The 20803-nt window shown below is 34.6% G+C and overlaps 1 protein-coding gene across 7 annotated transcripts in view; it reads left to right on the top strand.

Annotated features, from left to right (window-relative positions):
* The first annotated feature begins 1678 nt into the window (after nucleotides 1–1678).
* LOC135689438 (dual specificity tyrosine-phosphorylation-regulated kinase 4) overlaps nucleotides 1679–20803 on the top strand; it is a 47323-nt gene continuing 28198 nt past the window's right edge. Inside the window, exons 1-5 of one of the 7 annotated variants that reach the window (XM_065206663.2) lie at nucleotides 1679–1804; nucleotides 5217–5407; nucleotides 6622–6690; nucleotides 8984–9052; nucleotides 10362–10412. In XM_065206663.2, coding sequence (XP_065062735.1) covers nucleotides 5297–5407; nucleotides 6622–6690; nucleotides 8984–9052; nucleotides 10362–10412 — 300 coding nt within the window. In that variant the 5' untranslated portion in view covers nucleotides 1679–1804; nucleotides 5217–5296. Of the gene's footprint in view, nucleotides 1805–1876; nucleotides 2047–5216; nucleotides 5408–6621; nucleotides 6691–8983; nucleotides 9053–10361; nucleotides 10413–13096; nucleotides 14564–16901; nucleotides 20799–20803 lie in introns of those variants that run through there. The other 6 variants (XM_065206662.2, XM_065206668.2, XM_065206667.2 and 3 more) reach the window with 6 other exon arrangements.

Raw genomic sequence — 20803 nt, 5'->3', positions numbered from 1 at the left:
GTCGAAAATTTAACATGGTTGTCTATGTTTATCTAATTGCTATGTTTTGATAGGAAAGAATTTGAAGCTAAATAAACATAAGAATATCTGAATATATCAAAACATTTATTGAATCCAGTTCCGATATCGTTATGTTAAAGTTTATGAAAAAATATAAATGCTAGTTAGATTTTTTGTCGGAAAATTTAGGTTACTCATCCTCCTATGAACTTTCCAATCTACGCCATTGTCTGGTGGCTATTTATTATATCTGTTTGCTGTTCGATATAATTTTAGCATAACTGATATCTTAACACCATAATGCATAAAGATGGATGTTTCTTAGAAATTTTGAAAGTGTTTTTGAGAATGGAGAATGTTTAATTCGTTAATTAAATTCGATCAGAACCGACACACTGTTACAAATAGATACACCATGCCATAGTGTAAATCTGTATGACATACATATTGCTGTATGTTGCCCTGTTGGAATCACATTTTTTGGTTACATTCAGAAACTTCTTTATCCCAAGTCCACAAAGAGGAAAATTCTTAACAAAAATATAATTAACGCTCAGGCAGTCAAAGACTCAAACTGCTTCTACCTTACTTCATTCATGGACTTTTGTCATTATTGTCTCTACTAATGACAATTTGTGGTAATGGAGAGATTGGATTATTACCTAGAAATTTATTTTAATTGGATTAGTTTTTATGGGCCTCTAAAGCCAAGGGCCCCCGGGTCAGTGATCCACTGACCCCCCCCCCCCCCTTCTCCTCAGTACTGTGTACATAAGTATACGTTGCCAGTTTGATATAGCAATGATGTGTGCATAGAAGTGCTATGTATATAAATATATTTGAAGCCCGAATAATTCCTTCTTTTGTTTCTTGCATCACAGTTTTAACATCAAGCGGCTAGCATTACCGGAGCATATAAGCAAGTCCTTTTATTTGCAAGGAGCCTATTTTTCTAAACAAACCTTCGAAAGGTAACCGTCCCCTGGAATATATTGCCGTTTAAATGCAAAATCGTATTCAATAAAAGAATGTAAACTGAAAGTTTCCAATAAAATAGACTTCGCAAAAAAGGGAAACACATTTCTTTCAAAAAACTTTTCTCAGAAGCCCGTAAATAAGCAAACTAATACCTTGTGTATTTTCTGATTTGCTCATTTCATGCATGAGACATTTTCTAATATCTTAGAATTAATCAAAGAAACCGTAAACAGTTTACGTTTTCCTAAAAACAAATTTTTTTCAAAAATATGGTCCAATTTATATTAAACGACCTCCACATGTAAAACAGCATTGGCAACAATTTTGTTATAACGGACTCTAGAGGGTACAAGGGAATTTTTCACATTTGGTGCCACTCCCCCTAATTTAGAATCGGTGGCGTTGGCCCTGGTTTTGGAATAAAAAACACCGAGCCAAAGGTCGTGCCCCTATGAAAGGAACGATTAAGATTGTTATGTTCTATTATTAATTGGTGTTTTCAGCTCCGTAATGTCTTGATTGTGACGATTTTGAGGAAGTCATCAACTTTTAGTCACCATATAAAGGGCTAATTGTTCTTAAAGCAAAAGGTTTAACAGCCTGAGACATGGTAACAATTGTATCATTTCGTTGTTTTCTACAACAAAAACTTAGTGCTCTTAACCTAATCATTGTGGTTTCGAAATAATACAGCGCTTTTTTAAATCTTGTTTTTGAGGTCTGCCCACCCATAGCAGCAAATGGATCTCCTCATTTCTCTGTGTGACTCACTATCGAAAATATGAAGGCTGCATTTGACTGAGTCGAAGATTTCGTCAAATATTAGGTATCGTGTTAAACAAAAATTATCCTTTCATTATTTTCCTTTCATCTACTGTGATTTACTAGGAAATCTCGTCTCAAGATCGAGGCTGCTTCGATCCTGTTTTGAAATTTTGAAATCAGTAAGTGAACAGTGGTGATCTTTCATCGGCACTGTCATCACCCTTGGTAATGGATGCAGCAAGGCCGTTGGCAGAAAGAAGCTATTCTTATCACCTTTTGTAGTATTATTCGTTGCTTCATAAGGTAATGTTTTTATTTAATTCATTCCACATTTGAAACATGCTGTTTTCAATGAAATCTTTACGAAAGCCGGCTCATAGGTGGCGGAGGCTAGGCCATTTTGAATCTTGGATAAAACTGTTTGAAATACCCACTCTGTGTTTCGTTGACTAAAAATAAATTTTTGTTCATTATAGAAATTGTCTGCACAAAAATTTTATCGAATCTTGAAGTCGGCGCTTGGCGCTACCACTAACTTTTTGACGTAATTTGTCGTGGGATGGTCTTAGGTTTGAGAAAATAAAACAATCGCCCTATGTAAACAAATAAGTCTCGTGCCAGGAATGACTAAATACGCAATAATAAACTTTTGTAAAGTATTTAAAAAAATTCAAAGCCAAAAGAGAGCTCATTTTGTACTTCTTTGCATAAATGCAATAAATAATTGCGACCTGTATCAGCACAATTAGGGTCTCCTTAAGTTTTGGCCCTTTCCATTTCTCTTTTCTGAAATTAATGATCGCACGTCGCACGAAGAAAAAAGCCTACGCACCCGAAAAAAATTGATTGCGATGAAATAAATTATGTTTCATTATAAATTAACATAGTATGCCTCTTTGGTACTTTGTGCATTGATAAATTGTGAAGGAAAGCATTGTGTTATGGTGCTGAATAGGGAGATAAAGAAATAGGTTTTTTGAGCCATTGTAATAATTTTGGCTATTGACTGTTTGTGGATGTAAGCCTTGAAAAAATGTTTAGTGTTCTTTTGTTTAGTGTTAAGTGTTTAGGTTTTTTTTGTTTAGTGCTCTTTTCTCTTCTTAACACCCTAATAAAATACCTCTCTAAGTGGTGGTGTAGACAAGTGTTGAAGGCATTGGGCTCATGACCTGAAAGTTGTAGGATCAATTCCTGTGGGGATCACTTTCTTGCTTGCTATGACGTGTTGATTTGTGTAATTTTGCAGCCAAAGAATGTCATTTTGATATGAATATTAACATATAAAACTACCACTTATGCAAGGTTTTTAAGAGCAGGGAGCTAGTGGAGCTTGAGCCCAAACAATAATTGTCAAAATGTACTATATTTGCTTTATAATGGTGTACTGAATGAATAGGAGGCAATGCAATAGGCAGCTCTCCCCATAATATGAGTTTTGTTCCTATCACACTGTTAAGCAGACATGGGAATCTTACGGTTCCTGGACCACATCCAGCCCCTTTGACATTTTGGGTTTTGCCTGTGTGTGTTAGACATGAGCTGAGAACATAGATATAAACATGAAATTTTGTAGGTCTATTCTCTAACTTTATCTACACAAAAATTTCATGTATTTATTTAAACAATTACAGAATATCTATATCATTCTGAAAACTAACTGTGGCTAAAATTTACTTTTATTTATTGCCTTTTTACACTGGGAGAACATATAATTCTGTAGAATAAAGTAATTGTTGCTTTGGCCTTTCAATTGAGTTCAGGTTTATTATGTGGCCTCTTATAAAAATTAATTGCTCACCCCTGCCGTAAAAGGACCATCAACACTTAGATAAATCTACGTCATTGAAAGAAAATATGCTCTTTAATGAAGAATGTTAAAAAAGCACTCTTTTGAAAATAATGATTGCTTGCAAAATTATGTGTCCAAATTTGTCCCATTGACTTGAGAATAAATTGAAGTCATAAAATTTCATATTTTACCCTATTATCCACAACAAAAAATTGTGTGATTTTATGCAAGAGCTTGCAAGAATATGTAATTGCTCTTCATGGGCTAAACATCATTAAATTCAATGTTTAAAAAATTAAATTTCTGGAAAAATACTTGTTAATATGATATGTATTTCTTTTGCACTCTTTGAAGTTTTATAAATTAAGACAAAAAGATACTTTTTAACTTTACCTAGTATCTTTTTCACCTTCCCAGTGTGACAGTGTTTAATAGTCTATATTTGCCATTTGATAAAGTATAATTCAACTACTGGCTCTTGTTATAAATTACACTAAACGGGGATAAGTTACTTATGTTTATCTTTAAAACTTTTACCTGAAAGATTCTAGTTTTGAATTTGATAACCAAAACCTGTTGAACTCATTGATATCATGTTTTAAAGGAAAGTTTATTTATGAGGTAAAATTATACCATTTTTTTGAAAAAAATGCTAATTCATTTCTCAACATATCCTCAAACAAGAAATGTCCACATCTATGTAAAATGCACTTGGAGTCAAGTCTTTATTCAATATTGGTTCGAATCTTAATCTCACAAACAAAATGTACAATGTTTGACTCCTTTTGATGACTCTTCCTGTTTTTTCTTAAACTTTAAATCAGTATCCAAATATTTTTTGATGTGACTTTAAAGCCAATTTTCTCTCAGTTATGAGCGATTGATATCCAACATGGGTCTGTCCTAAAAATTTATCAGCAATATTTTAAGGCCATAGTTTATTTGCTTTTGGTATCCTCCTTTGCAAAAATGTGATAATTGCAAAAATTTTCTTTACCAATTTTTCTTTTTTTAGCAAGTGCTTTTTTTAATATGCCTTGCTATAGTTATTGTTTCTTAAACATTTTTTGTCTGTTTTCAATCTTTAATGAAAAAGAGCTTGAATGTGATTGTAAAGTCTGAAGCCAGCGCAAAGGTTAACTGCATATATTGGATGGACTAAGGTAATATATGTTCAGGCCTGGTCAGAAAAAAATTTTAGCCGGGGAACCATAAACAGCATTCCTAATAATTTCCAGGTGAGCTATTTATAGATAAAAAGGAGATAAAGATTGAGTTCGTGAAGAGCAATTTGCTTTTTAGAGCAATTTAGGAGAGCAATCTGTAGCCCTGAGCCTCCAGCATTTGAGGAGAGTTTTGAGGAGAACAGAGGCTATGGCTAATAAATTATCTCATATTCTAGTTATCCAAGAACAAAATTATCAATTCAGGCACTGCAGGGAAGAGGGGCTTGGAGGGCTATAGCCCCTGCACTTTTTGCCAAAAATGCAAAAAGTTACCAATGAATCACCAGTCAAGCCACGTTTTATTCGGTTTTAGCCACCCCTCCCACTTTTTCAGACTCCCCTCTTTTTCAAGTGCCTGCAATTATAGGTTAAATTTTAGAGATGAGGGTTCAGCATAATGCTTATCCATTTTTTTCGTATATATGAATTAATTTCATAGCCAATTTTGGTTTCCATAGGGAAGCAAATGGCTTTGAAGAAAAGGAAAAGTGGTTTCGTGAGTTCTGGAACAACCAATACACAGCAGCTATCACCATAAATGGCTTTTGAAGAAGAGCAGTTAGAACATGGCCACAACTCAGACAACAGACTTTCTGCTTCCGGAGATCAAAACACTCAATGTGCACAATTCAGTAGTCGGCCAAGCGAGGTGAGGTCCATATTTGATTGATTTGCAAGTTTTGTCCAACTTTGAAGACAAACTAGTATTCAACAGGAGGAATGATAGAATATACAGACTAACTTCTTTGTTTGAAGTGATGATTTTTTAAGATCTATAGCATACTTGGCATCACGTCTTGAAATCACATAGAAAGATGAATATAAAGCTTTTCACTCAGAAATTATCGCTATTACTAAATAGAGGTTAAGAGCTATTTATTCATACAGTTGATGGTGTAAAGGAATCCAATGATAATCAGTAATAAACTGAGTAACTCTATAGGGGGATAAACATGTAAAAAACAATTATAAGAACCTCTTTATACTGGTCCGTTAGTATTTGATAACCTCTACATTAGTCAGACCCCTCAAGATATTGTGGAACATGAGCAGCTAATATCACACTGTTTTAATAAAACCCCGGTTTTTAGAACTCGTTAAGCCTTCTAAAAACTCTTCAAGTTCATTGTAGTCGGTATTTAAAGTTTGAAGATACAAAAATGATTGTCACTTTCAAATGTACCGATTTCTTAGCGATGTGATTCAAAGAAAAAACAGTTACATTTTTATCAATTTTCACGTAAAAAGGTGTTGTATCAATACGACCTTAGTTAGGTTACTCTTAATATAGTTTCTTCACCTCTGGGTTCTTAAATTTTTCTTTAGCCTCAGTTCGGGAATAAAATATTTGAGTTTAAGATAATTTTAATGCTACAGAAAAATACTAAGAAAATTTTACAGTTAACAAATATCGTTTCACTATCAACTTGACCCATTAGCTGGGCAGAACTACATTCATCCGGAAATACTCATGCTGTCGCTTTTATGTCGCATCTTTTGTGGGCAGAACAACTTCTTGTGAGGGCAGTCATTAGCCCACGCAAATGACTTTGCAAGGTTGTAAGCGAGGGCTGTTGTCGGCGTAGCAAAGGCCTATGCTGAATATACCAAATATACGACTGTTGAACATTTTTTGACAGTCTGGACGCTGTTACCAGCGTTGTCTGAATGAACCTCATGAAGCAAGCGTCTGATTGTTTTCAGGTAATGCATATACCTTAGATGGCTGCACAAATCATGTTAGAACATCAAGGGGATCCTCTTTTAAACCTCTTTTAAATAACACATTTACACTTTTATACTTTAGAATACCTAAATAAACAGGCATGACTGGCGTTATGAAGTAAATATCTTATCTTCTAGCTCTTCGGGCTGAAAATTTTCAAGAAAAAGCTCCAGCGACAAACAAGTCCACAGATTTTGGCTAGAAAGGTATTTTATTGTTTTCTTTCTTAATTGTTTTTCTGTCTATCAAATGAAACAGCGACACCTCTATAATGTGGGTATATACGGGACTGTGCGTTATTTGTATTGAAGTGCCCCTGGTCCGTAGGCTTAATATGTAATCCCTTAAAAGCAATTGTAACAGATAGGCTACCGTGCCTGGATGATAAAAAATTAAATGAAAATTATATCTTCGGAAAAAGAATATTCATTTGCCGATTGGATACATTGACGTTTGGAAGACGTCAGCTAATACACCAATTCAACTTAAAGCCTCATTTTTAAAAATTCTTCAAATTCTTTTGTACCAATTTTTTAAAATGAATATACTGAATGCTGATAGTTGCTTGCGTACCCCTTTGCATTCTGAAATTGCCACAGGGCTCATGTATGGGTCCTAAGCTGTTCATTTGAAGATCTTTTCAAATAAAGGTGATTTGAATACGATTATGAGCCGTTCTGTTAAACAGTTAACAAGAATAGAAAACAAAATTTAGGATTTTGAAAAATAGGAAAGTGAATGCAAGAAACTTAAAGCAATAATTCATTTATGACATAATCTAGCCATTCCCCGCCAATTACAAGGATGCAGACACCCTTTATCCTATTTTACATTCGGCCAGGTTGCTAAATTATTTTTATTCATTCGAACCGTCCAGATGAACTTGAGTATGATTATAGTGCTCCGCAGTTCCCATTCATTAATTTATTTTTACCAGATCACTTACACAATTTCTAATATCTTCTCGTGGTTAGATGATAAAGGTTCCTGTCTTAGAACAATCACCTAATACCTGATTTATGGATGTCCTTTCCTCATTTCATTTCTTCAACTTTCCTCACACGTGACTTTGCTTTTGCTGCTTTGAAAGTGCTGATAAACATTGAATATAATTCTGTTCATCTAGAATTGACAGACTGTGTGGCGTATTTCTACGGCGTATTTCTTATCCCGTTAATATGAATAGCGGATGTAACTTGTGGCGCTCTTTGTTTATTGCGACCTCTTCTTCAACAACGATACGGTTCTTTCGGCTGCTTTTAAACTAGTCTGCCACTATGTTCGTTTCTCCATTACAAGGCCCGCCCATCATACCAACGTAGTTTGTTATACTTTGGAGGAACGGCGTAGCCAATGAAATCTCATTATAAACATGGAATTATTTATTTCTTTTGGATGATCGGTTCTTTTTCATTAACCACAGTAATACTTGTACTCCTGCTGACTCGCGGAGGGGGGCTGGTATTGATCCTTTGTTAGAAGAGCACCTTCTTGAGCGCCATTTTCTTTGAATTTTACGCTTCTTACCATGCCATCTTTTATGTAGTTTACCGTTTTTGGTCTGTCCCTTTTTTTTCTTTCAACCCTCATCCTTTCCAAATTTTCCTTCAATTTGGTCGATCAAACCATTTCAGGGCTTACAAGTTATCCAGATGAAAAATCATCAAACATTTTTCGCTCTTTAGATGATACTTCTGGCGTATGATGCGTTTTTACGCTTTTCAAACCATAATATTTAGAAACTATAGAGTAACATTTTAGAGAAAGGAGCTGGTTGTATAGTTACTATCTACTGATTGACATATGGCGCTGAATTGAATTTTGCGTGCCATATAGGGATGCCATTGAACGTATAGGGCTGTATAAGGTTAGTTTTTAATGGAAAATGAAAAGTTTTAATCTGCAAATTCACCTCTAGCACAGGATGCTCTCAATTAAGGAAAACAATTTAAACTTGAGCGGATTGGTATAAAAATCATCATCAACATCGGATCGAGTTGATGTCTTGAATTATTTGCCTCTGGCTCTCCATCTGACTCTCTCTTCCATCAGAATTGTTAAGTCTTCCTCCATGCATCTGGCATCGTCAGCAAGTTGGTTCAAGGCATCTAGCAAGTTTGTCAATGTATGTTCTTGTTGGGCTGCCTCTTCGTGCCTGACGTTAAGACGGTCTCAACAGCAAAAAATCGCTGACCCCTCCCCCTCCTTACTTTGCCAATGATGTCAAACTAAACGTTTTATTCTGCGTAGCACATGAGATTCTTTAGGCAGATTCCTTATAGCTGGGCTTCTGTTGGATGGTTTGAAATGTAAACTTTTCTAAAAGAAATTCAATAGATTTCGTTAAAAGTGACCCGGAGAATCAGATTTTTTAATGCAGTGTGAAATTTTCATAGCCTTGTTTCCTTGAATAGACATGTCCTTTTATAATGCGCAAGAAAAATTAAGCCTTTTAAGACAAAAATCACCTTTTGATACCAGCTTTCTGTTATTTTGCAGACAACGCTGCCACCAATTCGACAAGCATTGAGTTCACAAGCACAGCAATCCAGCGTCTTCAAAACATCGGTTAGTTTTAACAATTCTTTTCAGCGTTGCTCTGTTTATTTTCAATGTATTTGGTGTTCGATTGGAAGCAATAGGCACCATGTGATATTGCCGGCATCAACATCTATCATTATTATTTTGAAATTGTATTTAAAACAGTTGAGAATCTAACCATGCTCTGCTCACTTAGATGTTGAAGAATTATTTTTATCATTTTTTTGCAAAAAAATTAGGAATGATTAGATAATTTGTAAATAAAAACATCTTGAAACATGATCAGAGTGTTACAAGTAATTGTTGACTTTTTCTTTTCTGTTTTTATATGATTCAATGAAATCTTACAAAAACGTGTTTTTTTATGAAACTATTACATTCAACTGTTTCTAATGTATTGCCACCTTGTTTCAAACGGCTGGAATTTTTTATTTTTTTGACTATATGAAACATTTAAATACATAGATAAAGTGAAAAAGAAGGCATATTTTGGCAATTTTTTATAAATATAAAGAAAATGAAATATCTACAGAAAAGTGTATTGTGATTTCGAGAAATTTCTTTGCAAGTTTGGAAATGTTAAAGGCGTTCGTCGTCAGAAGTTTCAATTAGATAGTAAATTTGATGGAAAGAATACAATTTTAATTTTTTTCTTTGTTAAGGCCTGGTTTTTTCAAGGATTCCCTTTAATAAGTCTACCAGTTCTGTATATGAAATTCAATGTTTTTCGCTTATCTTATTGGAACATAGGCCATCTCTATATATTTACAGCTCTCCCAAAGTTTCTTTGGAATATCGACATAGCTTTAATATCACATGAAAAAAGATACGATTTTATGCTTCCAGATGAGAACTAAATAACTTGAGTATCATTTCACTTAAACTTCTTAATAAAGCCAATCCATTCATAATCTAAAAACTATTTTGAAAAATCACAAGAAAGGTTACGAAAAACTTAAATATCCAAAAACGTTCAGAGGCTTAAGTTGCCAAGATGCCAAGAACATTTAAGGAAAGCCGATGTGCTTTTTTATCTTTTTCTATCTCATCTAGTTGCTTCTTCGTTTATTCAAATTATTGTAAACAGGTTTTTATCTTTTATAGCGAGGTTTATTTTAAATTTTTTTGTGGGAAAATTGGAAAGCAGTATAGTTAGTTAACTGAATTTTATCTCGGGGTAAATTTGTCGTACATAAAATAAATAAATAAATAACTTTTTCCTTTAAGATAAATAGATATCTTTTTTACGTATTAACGTCATTTGCTTGTCTATTAAAAATTGAAATTTGTTTATCGTTAGTTTTGCCTTAGTCATGATTATTTTTTATGTCTTTAGGACACCATCATTAAGCTTCCAAGGCTTTTCTACAGCGGACAGAGATTTCAGGTATTTAGGCCTCATCCTTTGTAAAAAGTGTAGCAGGAAAGTTGCCTCACGATCACATTAGCGTGAAACTCGGAGTGGCAATCTAGAAACGTCCTGTTCTATACACCAAATAGCGTGTACAGCTCTGCCTGTACGATATCGAGCACTTTATGACAGATCAGTAAACAGTAATTTTCATGAGTGTTGCAAATATATAGGATAATACAAATGACTATATTCATCTGTAAATATAGTCATCATTTTTTTTCTTATGTTCTTAACCTAAGATCCACGGACAAGCGATAAGATACCCAGGGCTCCAGAGCCATATAAATTCGTGCAATGAACTAGAAGAGCGGGTCAGAGAAGTGGAGTAGTGTTTTTCTGAGAAAAAGACGCTCCTTCACTTCTCCGCCACTTTCTTTCATTTCCGCTTTCGAAATTTAGTAGCCCTGGTGCCCCGAATAGAGACAACACTAATTGACAACAGAGTTCAAAATTGTGGGCTCTACCTTGTTCTGCTGCAAAGAAAATGAACTAGTAATCTTACCTTATTATGTTGCTGCCTCAAGGCTGCCTCCAAACCTAAGTGCCACTTTATTTTCTATCGACAAGGGCCATTACTCAGTAAGGATCATCAATTTTCTGTACTTTATGTTACTTCATAATGCTTTACCTTACTTTTCTTCACTTAACCTTACTTTATTTACTTTTCTTTACTTTGCTTACTTTTCTTTTCTTTTCTGTTGTTGCTTTGCTTGATGGGGAATGAGCCATTTAGCTGATTGCGCACATTTAGAGATATTTCGTGAGGCTCTTTCATGTTATGTTACCAAAAGTAGGAAATTCTACATGTTATGTGATAAAAGATTTTTATGACGTTATCACTCAAAGAACTCTAAACAAGACTTGGTATTAGTGTATAACGTCTTTTTTTGCTGTCTCAAATGCATTTGAATGTTAAAATTGTCTAGCGTTATAGAGGTAAACTCAAATTGTTTTTAAAACTGCTGAACCCAACGTATTAAGTGAATGATATGGGCTGTTATTATAGCCTACATTATTTTCCGACAACATTTTTAGTATTAACTGTATTTTTAGTTCGTTGTCTTTTTTTATCTTTTTATCGTTTTAACATTTTGAATTTTTTTCCACATGAAGCATTGAAGCAAAATGAGTGAAATGAATATTGCAATTTTCGAAAAAACATAAAAATTCAACATTTGAAACCACATTCTAAACTAAACTTGAGAAAGGACAAATTCGGAAAGCTTTTCTTTCAATTTTTCGGCTAAAGTTAAAATCCCACTTAACCACAAAATTGTAAAGCCTTTCCACATTTCATTGCACGCGTTTTTCGTACGTTGTGGTCCACCTGCCTCTCTTTAATTTGTTTTCGTAAAAGGATTCCTTTAAAGCAACTGTAAATAGTGACATGTCACATGGCTACAAATTTTCTTTTCCCTTGAAAGTCTTCCATTATCTTTTAAATAAGCTCTTAAATCAACAATCGTCGGACCTGTTCTAAATAACAGGAAGGTATTTTGCGCAAAAAAATATATTTGTCCTTGCTTAAAGTTTCGACTTGTGTTCTTACGTTTTATACACTGAAAAATGTTAAACGAGAAGCTTAAGTATATTTAAGGGTATGTCTGCTTTCTTCAAAGCCATCACTAATTTTTGTACCACGAAAAACCTCTGTAAAATCTTTGTCATGCGTTTGTCCCTAAAGTTATTGAATTTAAGATCTTAATTGGCGTTAACTTTAAATGTGCAATACTTTTTCAATATTTAAATTGTTTTTTGACCTACAATTAGATTTTTCGATAGTTATCAAGTTTCTTATAGATTCTCCTTAAAATCTGCAATACATTAAGAAAGCCAACATATAAGACAATTACTCAAACCACGAACGAGCACCAGTCATTTGTTAAAGCATGATTGATGTCATGATGTCATTTTTAGATTAATTCTAACAATTTCATTTATGGTTACGCCATCCGTGAAGCCAACTGCATTGCTTCTTTTCTTTCCCATCTTCCTTTGTAGCAAATTGAATTTTGTTAAGGTTCTCCCTGGTCATTATGACTTAGTCGGCCTTTACTGCCTTTTGCTACACTCACACGTTTTTTATTGATCAAATAGAAGTTTGCTACCCTTTTTAACTTCATAATAGATTTAGTGTTCTTCTCGTATAGTGTGAGTAATCCTCTAGTACGATGTAATTTGGTTATCCCAGTTGCCTCTTGTCAGTGGCATAGCTTAACCTTCTAGAATTCATAAAGAGTTCATAAAGTTTGGATTCATAAAAGGTAGAATTCACCTGCAAAAACATAGGCGCCTTTACCGACAAAATAAGGATTTTGTGGAAAAGCACTGACGATTTACCACTCATGCAAAATTAGAGAGGGTGTCTCGTCCCCTTCAGACACCCGCTAGCTAGCCTCTTGCTCTCATTTTTGGTTCACGCTTGCTCCAGTCACATTTTCTTATTCCATAGTGAATTTTTTTGTGCTTTTCCTCATCGCATTCAAACATTGTTTTTATGACATAAGATTCTTATTACATATTTGAAAATGGCTTTGAAAATAGCAAACATTGATGTAAACTAGATCTTTTCGTCTGACACTCTTCAGAGTTTAAAACGTCAGTGCATAGATCGAAAACTCTACGCTAGGAAATATATAGTTTTCGGTCTATGTTCTGACGTTTTAAACTCTAAAGAGTGTCAGATAAAAAGCTTTAGTTTACTCAAATGTTTGCTTTTTTCAAAGCAATAATTATGATATAAATACGAGGGAAAAAATTGAGGAACAAAGCAAAACGGCGACGAGAATCCAATGTTATAAGACAAATTTTCAAAATGAATTAAATTAAACGAATACTTGAATTTTTTGTATGCTGTAGGGAATATGCACTGCTCTCTGCCTTAGTTTAAGGATTTTTGGCCTACAAATGGTAAAAATTCATTCAAGAGGATTACTTTTGGTAGCTGGTACTTGAAGAATCTTACATTTATTGGCAACCATGCATTTTCTAAGGCAGGTTTTTGCATTAAAAATAAATCTCCTTCTTATGTTAACAATTTTTATCTATTAAAATTTTGACATCTGATTATTCAAAAGCCTTTTGTGGCTAGCAAAAGTAATCTCATTACAAAGAACATCTCACCAAATTTTCTGTCTGTTTTTGTATCATCAAGTTAGTTTTGTATGTTAGACTGACCAAATGTTTCAAAGCTAGCAGATTTTTCTTCAGCTTTTAATATAAATTCGTGGAGTTGTGATTTCTTTTCACTTAAATTATATTGTTTTAAAAGCTAGTATCTTTCGAGATTTAATAGAAGGCTTGGTTCAGTTCAATTTAGCGGATAATTGATCGAAGCAATTATTTTTTAAGAGTAGAATTAAAAGTTCGGGAAGCGGAATATGACTGAGTTTCAGCGGAACTTTTTGCACTGTCGTGGACACGCCACCAGTGTTGAAAGATATATATATATAATTTATATAAGTATAATAAAAGATGGTATTTCAATTGGGTATTTGTTGCTTCTACTTTTGCGTTATCGACAGGGTAAAGGTGAACAAAAGTAGGCTAATTAAGTTTGATGGAATCATGTGGTTTAATTGTTAAGAGAAGAAGATGCTGATAATGCAAGGGGATAATAAATTGTATTAGCCATTGGTTTGCCGGATTCTCTTGTTGTTTCTTTTTAATCATGCAAAAATCATTGTAAAAAGATTGTAAACATTTTCGTTTTTATTGACAGATCCCCCGTCCTTTTACGAAAACAATCATCAACTTTACAATACTATTACAATGGCACCTGTTATTTGAGATTTTTGTATGGGTGTCTGAAAATACTAGGAGTTGCGATGGAAGTTGCTTTAGAGATTCAATGCTCACTTACTTTTATTTGACAAAGCTGTCAAAAACCTGCTAAACCTGTCATTAAATGGCAGATCAGTGCATTCTTGATTAGATTATTGAAATAATCTGCTAAAGAAGACATCAGATAGGACTTTGATCTTAGAAAAAGAAAGGCGATGAAAGACTCGAAAAAGGGAGAACAGAGACGTAAGCGTACGGATAAAGGAAGTCGAAGATGGAATTTGCCTTTAAGGTTGCTTAACTGGTCTGCCCACTTTACAAGCTCCAGTCAGGTTTATACAGTTAGTTTTCTTTAAATTCTACATAATATATATAACATGAATAATAGTTCTTTGAAACCAATATTTTACCACACGGCACTCGCATTGGCCAAAAGCTCTCATATCAAGTCTCATTTTGATTGTTTACGCTTTGAATCTGTGCAAGCAGCTTTTTTCATTCTACCAACAGCCTACAGAACATTGCGTGATCTCGCATTTTACTGCGAAATCAAACGCAATTGCCTCTTAGCCTAAATCTGAATCACATGGTTTGATGACCTGATCCTTCTACGAGGAAGTTCTTATTTTCTCGCCCAGCATATTGAAAGTGTCTTGTTCCGTCTTTCTTTCTGTTGGTTCTTCATACCAAAACCCCTAGTTCTTGTTTGTAACAACAGATGTAGAACTAGGCTTTTCCTGAAATTTTACAAGCCTTGCTTACATAGAATTGTTTCTAATATTTATAAGAAGCCTAGCAATTCCTTTCCGAACACACCAAAAGGATTAATAAAGCTAGCTGAAGAAAATCAATTCATGATTGTGTTATTAGTATTGTTGAAGGAACAATCGAACACCAGAGTTTAGGGTTTTTCTTGCATGTGCTGAAGCGCGATATATTTTATAGAGCATTTAATGGTTATAATGTGTTGGATTTCACAAATAGTGTTTTAGTAAACATCTTTTTAAAGTTTAACAGAAGCTGCAAAAAGTCAGTCATAAATTCAGGCATTTTCAAGGCGTGCTTTCATCTGACACCTGTCCTTTTTTACGTTGTGATGTGGAAATCACTTTCAATTGTTATCTGTTATTGTAGAATTTTCGCTAAGTTGGTTATAAATAGCACTGTGATTCAGTAGCAATTTGAACTCAATTACATGCAAACTGAAATAGAACACACTGGCAGCATTTTGACATTGTTGTTGTGATCTTTCTGCCAATTGAGAATTTCGATTTAATACTTTTTGTAATTTTTTTTTCAAGCTAACTTATCTAAATCATTATTCAGGGTATAACACTTCAGAATAATTATGAAAAATTCTAAACCAAGAATAAATATACCTAGTCGTATATCGAAATAGGCCAGTCAGAAACGCGAGCACAGAATGCAAAGGTTACCCAATCAGTGCCGCTTGCCTATGAAAATATTACCAGTTGAGCCCAAGGGTGGAAATGAGCTCCTCTCTAGTTCGACGGTACAGGTTTTACATTTGAAATTAAGTTTCAATTTTATGTCGAAACCAAAAACTGATCACCGATCTATGCCAACTGCCGGAAACATGTTGCATTTCGGGTTTTCTAATTGGTCTTTTCGATCGATACCTGGGTATATGTAATTCCTAGGTTAAGATTTTCGAAAATTATTTTGACGTTTTGGATATTGTAGATTTTAAGCAGAAAAATTTAAGTGTGTTTTGTATTATTTTTTTCAAAGCAATTTTTTTTATTCCAGTTCAGTTGTTATAGCCTTTTGTGGATACTGTATTGGGTTTCTACATAGGGGCAATATTCAAAAGTTGGCGAATATTCGTACCTCGTTTGCCTACTTTGATATTTGTGCCGAGGTACTGTCAGGTTCTCTGTTTGGCCTTGTTTTCTCTTCAATTGTACATAATTCACCACCATTGTAAAGTAGTGTGTGCATAGCTTTCCATTATCAAAGTTATAATTATATTGCAATATGGCGTGAAAAGACATGCCATTAGTCACAATCAAGCAATTTAACCAAATTGATCTTATATTTTATTATAATAAACAACAGTCAGCCAACATCGCTAAATTTTAGTCCTTTCTCACATTTCTTGCTATAATCAGGCTTCCGATCTTTAAAACCCTCACTTCCACAATTAAATCTCACTCTCTTCCACAGACTTAAGCTTCAAGCTCATTAGCGTGTTTTCAATTGCAAATCATGTAATTTGAAAAACAACTAATCATATAGTAAATAAATGAAATACAGAATTTTTTTCAATAACCTGAAGTTTGATGCATCGAATGAGATATAATACAATATAGTGCAAATTCAGAAACAAAATGAAATGTATGAGTGGAATTACTGTAAAAAGGAGCTCCCTTAATGAATAAACTGACTGTTGATGCTCCGATTTTAATGACTAATAATAACTATCAAATAGTTAATGTTATTTTTCTCAAAACTGAATTTCGATAAATTTGACTAGTTAAATAGAAATGAATGCTCATTATTGCTTTTCATAAAAGTAGGGTTATATCCAACTAATGAAACTTAGATAAAGCAAGCGAAGCCCTTCAAAAATCCCCTAAATCCACGAAACCCAGCTTCGATCGAGTGAAAACATTGTTGCCACGACGAGCGTACTAGGGAGAGCCATAACATGTGAGTATTCCAACAAAATTATCCTGCAGGCTAAAAACCTTATCGATGATCAATTAAATCTTTTAAATGTCTGATGAAATTTCCATCCAGTTTGTTCTCGACATTTTGCTTTAGCATGTTGAGTGTCACAGTATGCATAGCTTCAGAGGGCTGAAATTTCAGGAGTTGGTAAAATGGTAGATGAAGAATTGTTCGTTATGTAGCTATGATAGGGGATGACAGACAGAATTGACAGAAGTTAGTGTCTTTGCACAAACTATAGAAGATTTATGTTTATTTGTCGTCGGCTAGGCCTAGGTCGTTACTTTGGTGCGAGTCTTTCACAAGGAATCTTTAGCAGGGGAACGACCCGCTTCTTAGTCGCACTTTGCTCGAAAATTGTAAATCAGATCATGGATATAGCAAGTGGTTTTATTAGAAAGTGCTTTAACGATAATTCAAGGCCAGAGTTTTTGCCGTCATTTTTCTATGACAGTGTTTGCAAGAATGTTTTATTTCTTTCGTTTTGAATAGACAGCAGGACTTTGCTTAAAGAGCCAACAGCAAAATCACCTGATTGTTTCGCACTTTTTACATGTAATCTGCGGCGATGTCATCTTATGTATTTTTCAAGATATTCTCGTTATGAAGAATTAAATGCAAATTTGTGCTTTCTCACATCGTTTTAGAGATTTACATTTTTAACAAAAACCTTTGCTGAGTTCTGAAAGTGTGTGGTAAATATTTCATGAGGCCAGAGAACATTAACTTGTTGTGAAGAAGAGCTGTCGATGTTTCTTTTCGAACTGACCTCTGGCTGGCAAGTTCTCTATTTTTATTGTATTTATATTAAAAATCTTCAGGACCTAAATGCAGAATGATTTGTAGCATGAGGTACTTCAACGGCACTTCAACTCTTGTTTCCCTGAACAAGAATAGCATTTGAATAGGCGACGGGTGATCTCATGTCGACACACACCCGATTATTCTTATGCTACTTCAACGGTTGATGGATTTGATGGCCTCCTCGCCTTCAACTGATATTGCCGATTATAGCGACAATTATGGTTCTCAGCCAATCGATTGTCGTGTTTCGCTTTCTAAAATTTCGTTATTTCCTCCTGCCTTTAAATACTGCCCCTCTAAATACTACCTCTTGATTTGGATATTCTGTTGAAAAAAGGTGCCAATAATAAGATCAATAAGATCCACAAACGAGCACTACATGTTTTGTTTGATGACTACGATGCACCGTTTAATGATCTACTTGCTAGAAGCAATGAAAAAACTATGCATGTTCAGAATTTACAAAGACTGATGATAGAGATTTACAAAACATTAAATCATGAGAACTCTACATTTTTGTCTGAACTATTCCAGAGAAGAGAGATGAAATAAAATCTCAGAATAAAGGACACCGTTTTGCTTCCAAGCACACCCACCACGACCTTTGGAATGAAGTCCTTATGTTTTAGGGGTAGCATACTCTGGAACAGCATACCAGATGTAATAAAGAGCAGTGAAACAATAGCTTCCTTTTGCAAAAAATAAAAGCATGGTGAAGGATGCAGTTGCAAATTATGCTATCTATTATAAATAGTATGTTTTGGTGTATTTTGGTGAAATAGTTGGTTTTTATTAGCTCACTTTTCTGAAGAGTACGAGCTATTATTATTTCACACATACTGTGAATAAGAAGTTTATTATTATTATTTTTTTATTTTTATTATTACAGTTCCAGGGATACTTGGTATTTACTCCGATCCTTTTTTTCTTGGTTCTCGTCTTCCTCTCCATAACATTCGATACCAGTTGCGAGCTCCTCTTAAGGTGTACTCTTTTTCTTCAAGTTAGTTCAAAGAAGCTGTCTACGTATGCATCTAAGTTTGCGGTTTGTTATGAGCTTTTTCCTGATGAAATGAAGTCATATATTCGATTTTCAAAGGAAATTTTTCCAACTCAGCTTTAGAGATATTACAAAAAACACGATTACGAACATGGTAAATCATGAGCGTGTTGCTAACGCTTGTTAAATGTTGGTTACTGATTTCAAATGGATACTAGATAACAATGCTGTGTTTGCTTGCTCATAATATGTAGCAAAGTAGTGTGATGTCTGATAGCTTATAATTCTTATTTGAAGCATGATAATATTCTGTTATTGTTGTTAACGTGCCATTTTGATTTTATTGTTAACGTGCCTTTTCATTGTTGAGCTATAATGGAGATTTTTTGTAAAATCTGGCTGCCAGGTTTCTCGCGATGCCCCGTTGCAACAAAGAATGCACCTTCCATAATGTTCTTTCAAAGATCCCATAAAGAAAAAATTTGATTGTTGGTTAAGTAGTGATTATAAAGAAAATCATGAATGATTTACTGCTGCCCGATGAGGTTTTAAGCTAAAATAAAAAGAAATTCTAGAAATATTGCTTGTTGTTCACCACAAGTTACCACAAGGTTTCTACTGGATCTCGTGTCCAACGCTCTGATGTTTCGTCTTAGTCAAGCAAGTGCCGATTTCCAAACGGCTACTCTCTTTGATTAGAGCTTCTTTAACGATTTCAGTTAATCGTTTTGTTTTCTACTGGCCTTCTTGTAACTAGAAGTTGATGTGCCAAGGTTTTGTAATTGCTGCGTCTCGATTGAAACAGAACAAAATTTGATGAATTCTTCTATCTGCGGAAAACCACATGCTCTTCAGAATATTTTGCACCTGCACATGTGAGTCGGAATCGCTCCTTTCAGTGTTGATTTCTTCGCCGGTTACTGATGGTGTAACACATCGATTTGATACGTTCAATGCCGAATTTTCTTTGCTGCATCGACCAGGGAAGAACTGTTAGATTTTGCTCAAAACTGCATCTTTTTTAGAAAGATATTCTGCCACCCAAGGCTGGACGCAAGTACTTATGAGCAAGTGTTCTTCGATCTGTAAACAAACACGCTAGCATTTTGTGTTAAAACAGTTGCATTTTGAGCCTCATCGCGATCACGTTGCTCATGGTTGCGGTGATTATATTTTGCGTAACTTTCTTCACGTTTATCATCAAGAAGCAAGGTTACAGAAAACCCTGTGTTCTTCACACTTACATCCGTCATCAACGTTGTCTTAAACAGTGGATGGAAAGGTAAATTATTAGTCTACTATTAACTAACAAATCTTATTGCTTTCTCCCTTTTATTGTTTATCTTTCACTAAGGTCCTAGTTGTAGACAAAGACCATGATGGAGACTTGAGTTGGGAAACTTTCATGTTTTGCAGTTTCTCTTAGGTTCATCACCTTGCTGGTCTTATTGTTGTTGGCTTAGAAACCTTTTGCTTACCTCGATTTGAATTGCCTGTGATTCACCGAAGACGAGGAATTACGTGGTTGAGTCCAAAATTATTTGGATGGTACCCTGTTTCTCCGGAGTAGCCCCTGTGTTTGACATGAGCAATTCAACCAGTCTGAAACTGTTTAACTACTCTGTCGGTTAAGTTACGAGGAGACTAGTCGTGTGAAAGTTACGAGTTACGAGTTACGAGGAGTACTTTGTTACGTTATCTATCTGCGTATCTTGTATCACAATCTGCATTGCTTCTCTCGAATAAAGCAACTTTTAGTTGTCTTCGGGGAAGTTCTGCCAGTCGAATTGACTGTATTTTCACTTGCAGAATGCAGAACTGTGGTAAGAAAAATAATTACTTTTATTGACACATGACAAAGCTAGCCTACTTCATCGGTGCGTCGTTCTGGACTGAAGGATCTCGTGTTATTCACAGCACTACACAGAGGCCTATAGCAACACCGCTCTCACAAGCATCCGTAATTGCTTTATAATATGCCGCAGAAAAAATCATTGTCAATAGCTGATACTCACCGCTTGACGAACCGGGTCGATGGCAAACGCAACATTGACAAGAAGGCAGCCATGCATCGACAGGTACG

Source organism: Rhopilema esculentum, chromosome 5 (genome assembly GCF_057945365.1).
Source record: "Rhopilema esculentum isolate cy_ngs chromosome 5, ASM5794536v1, whole genome shotgun sequence".
In the NCBI taxonomy this organism is placed as follows: Eukaryota; Metazoa; Cnidaria; class Scyphozoa; order Rhizostomeae; family Rhizostomatidae; genus Rhopilema; species Rhopilema esculentum.
The sequence above is the reverse complement of the archived record's forward strand: the minus strand, read 5'-3'. Positions and strand labels throughout refer to the sequence as shown.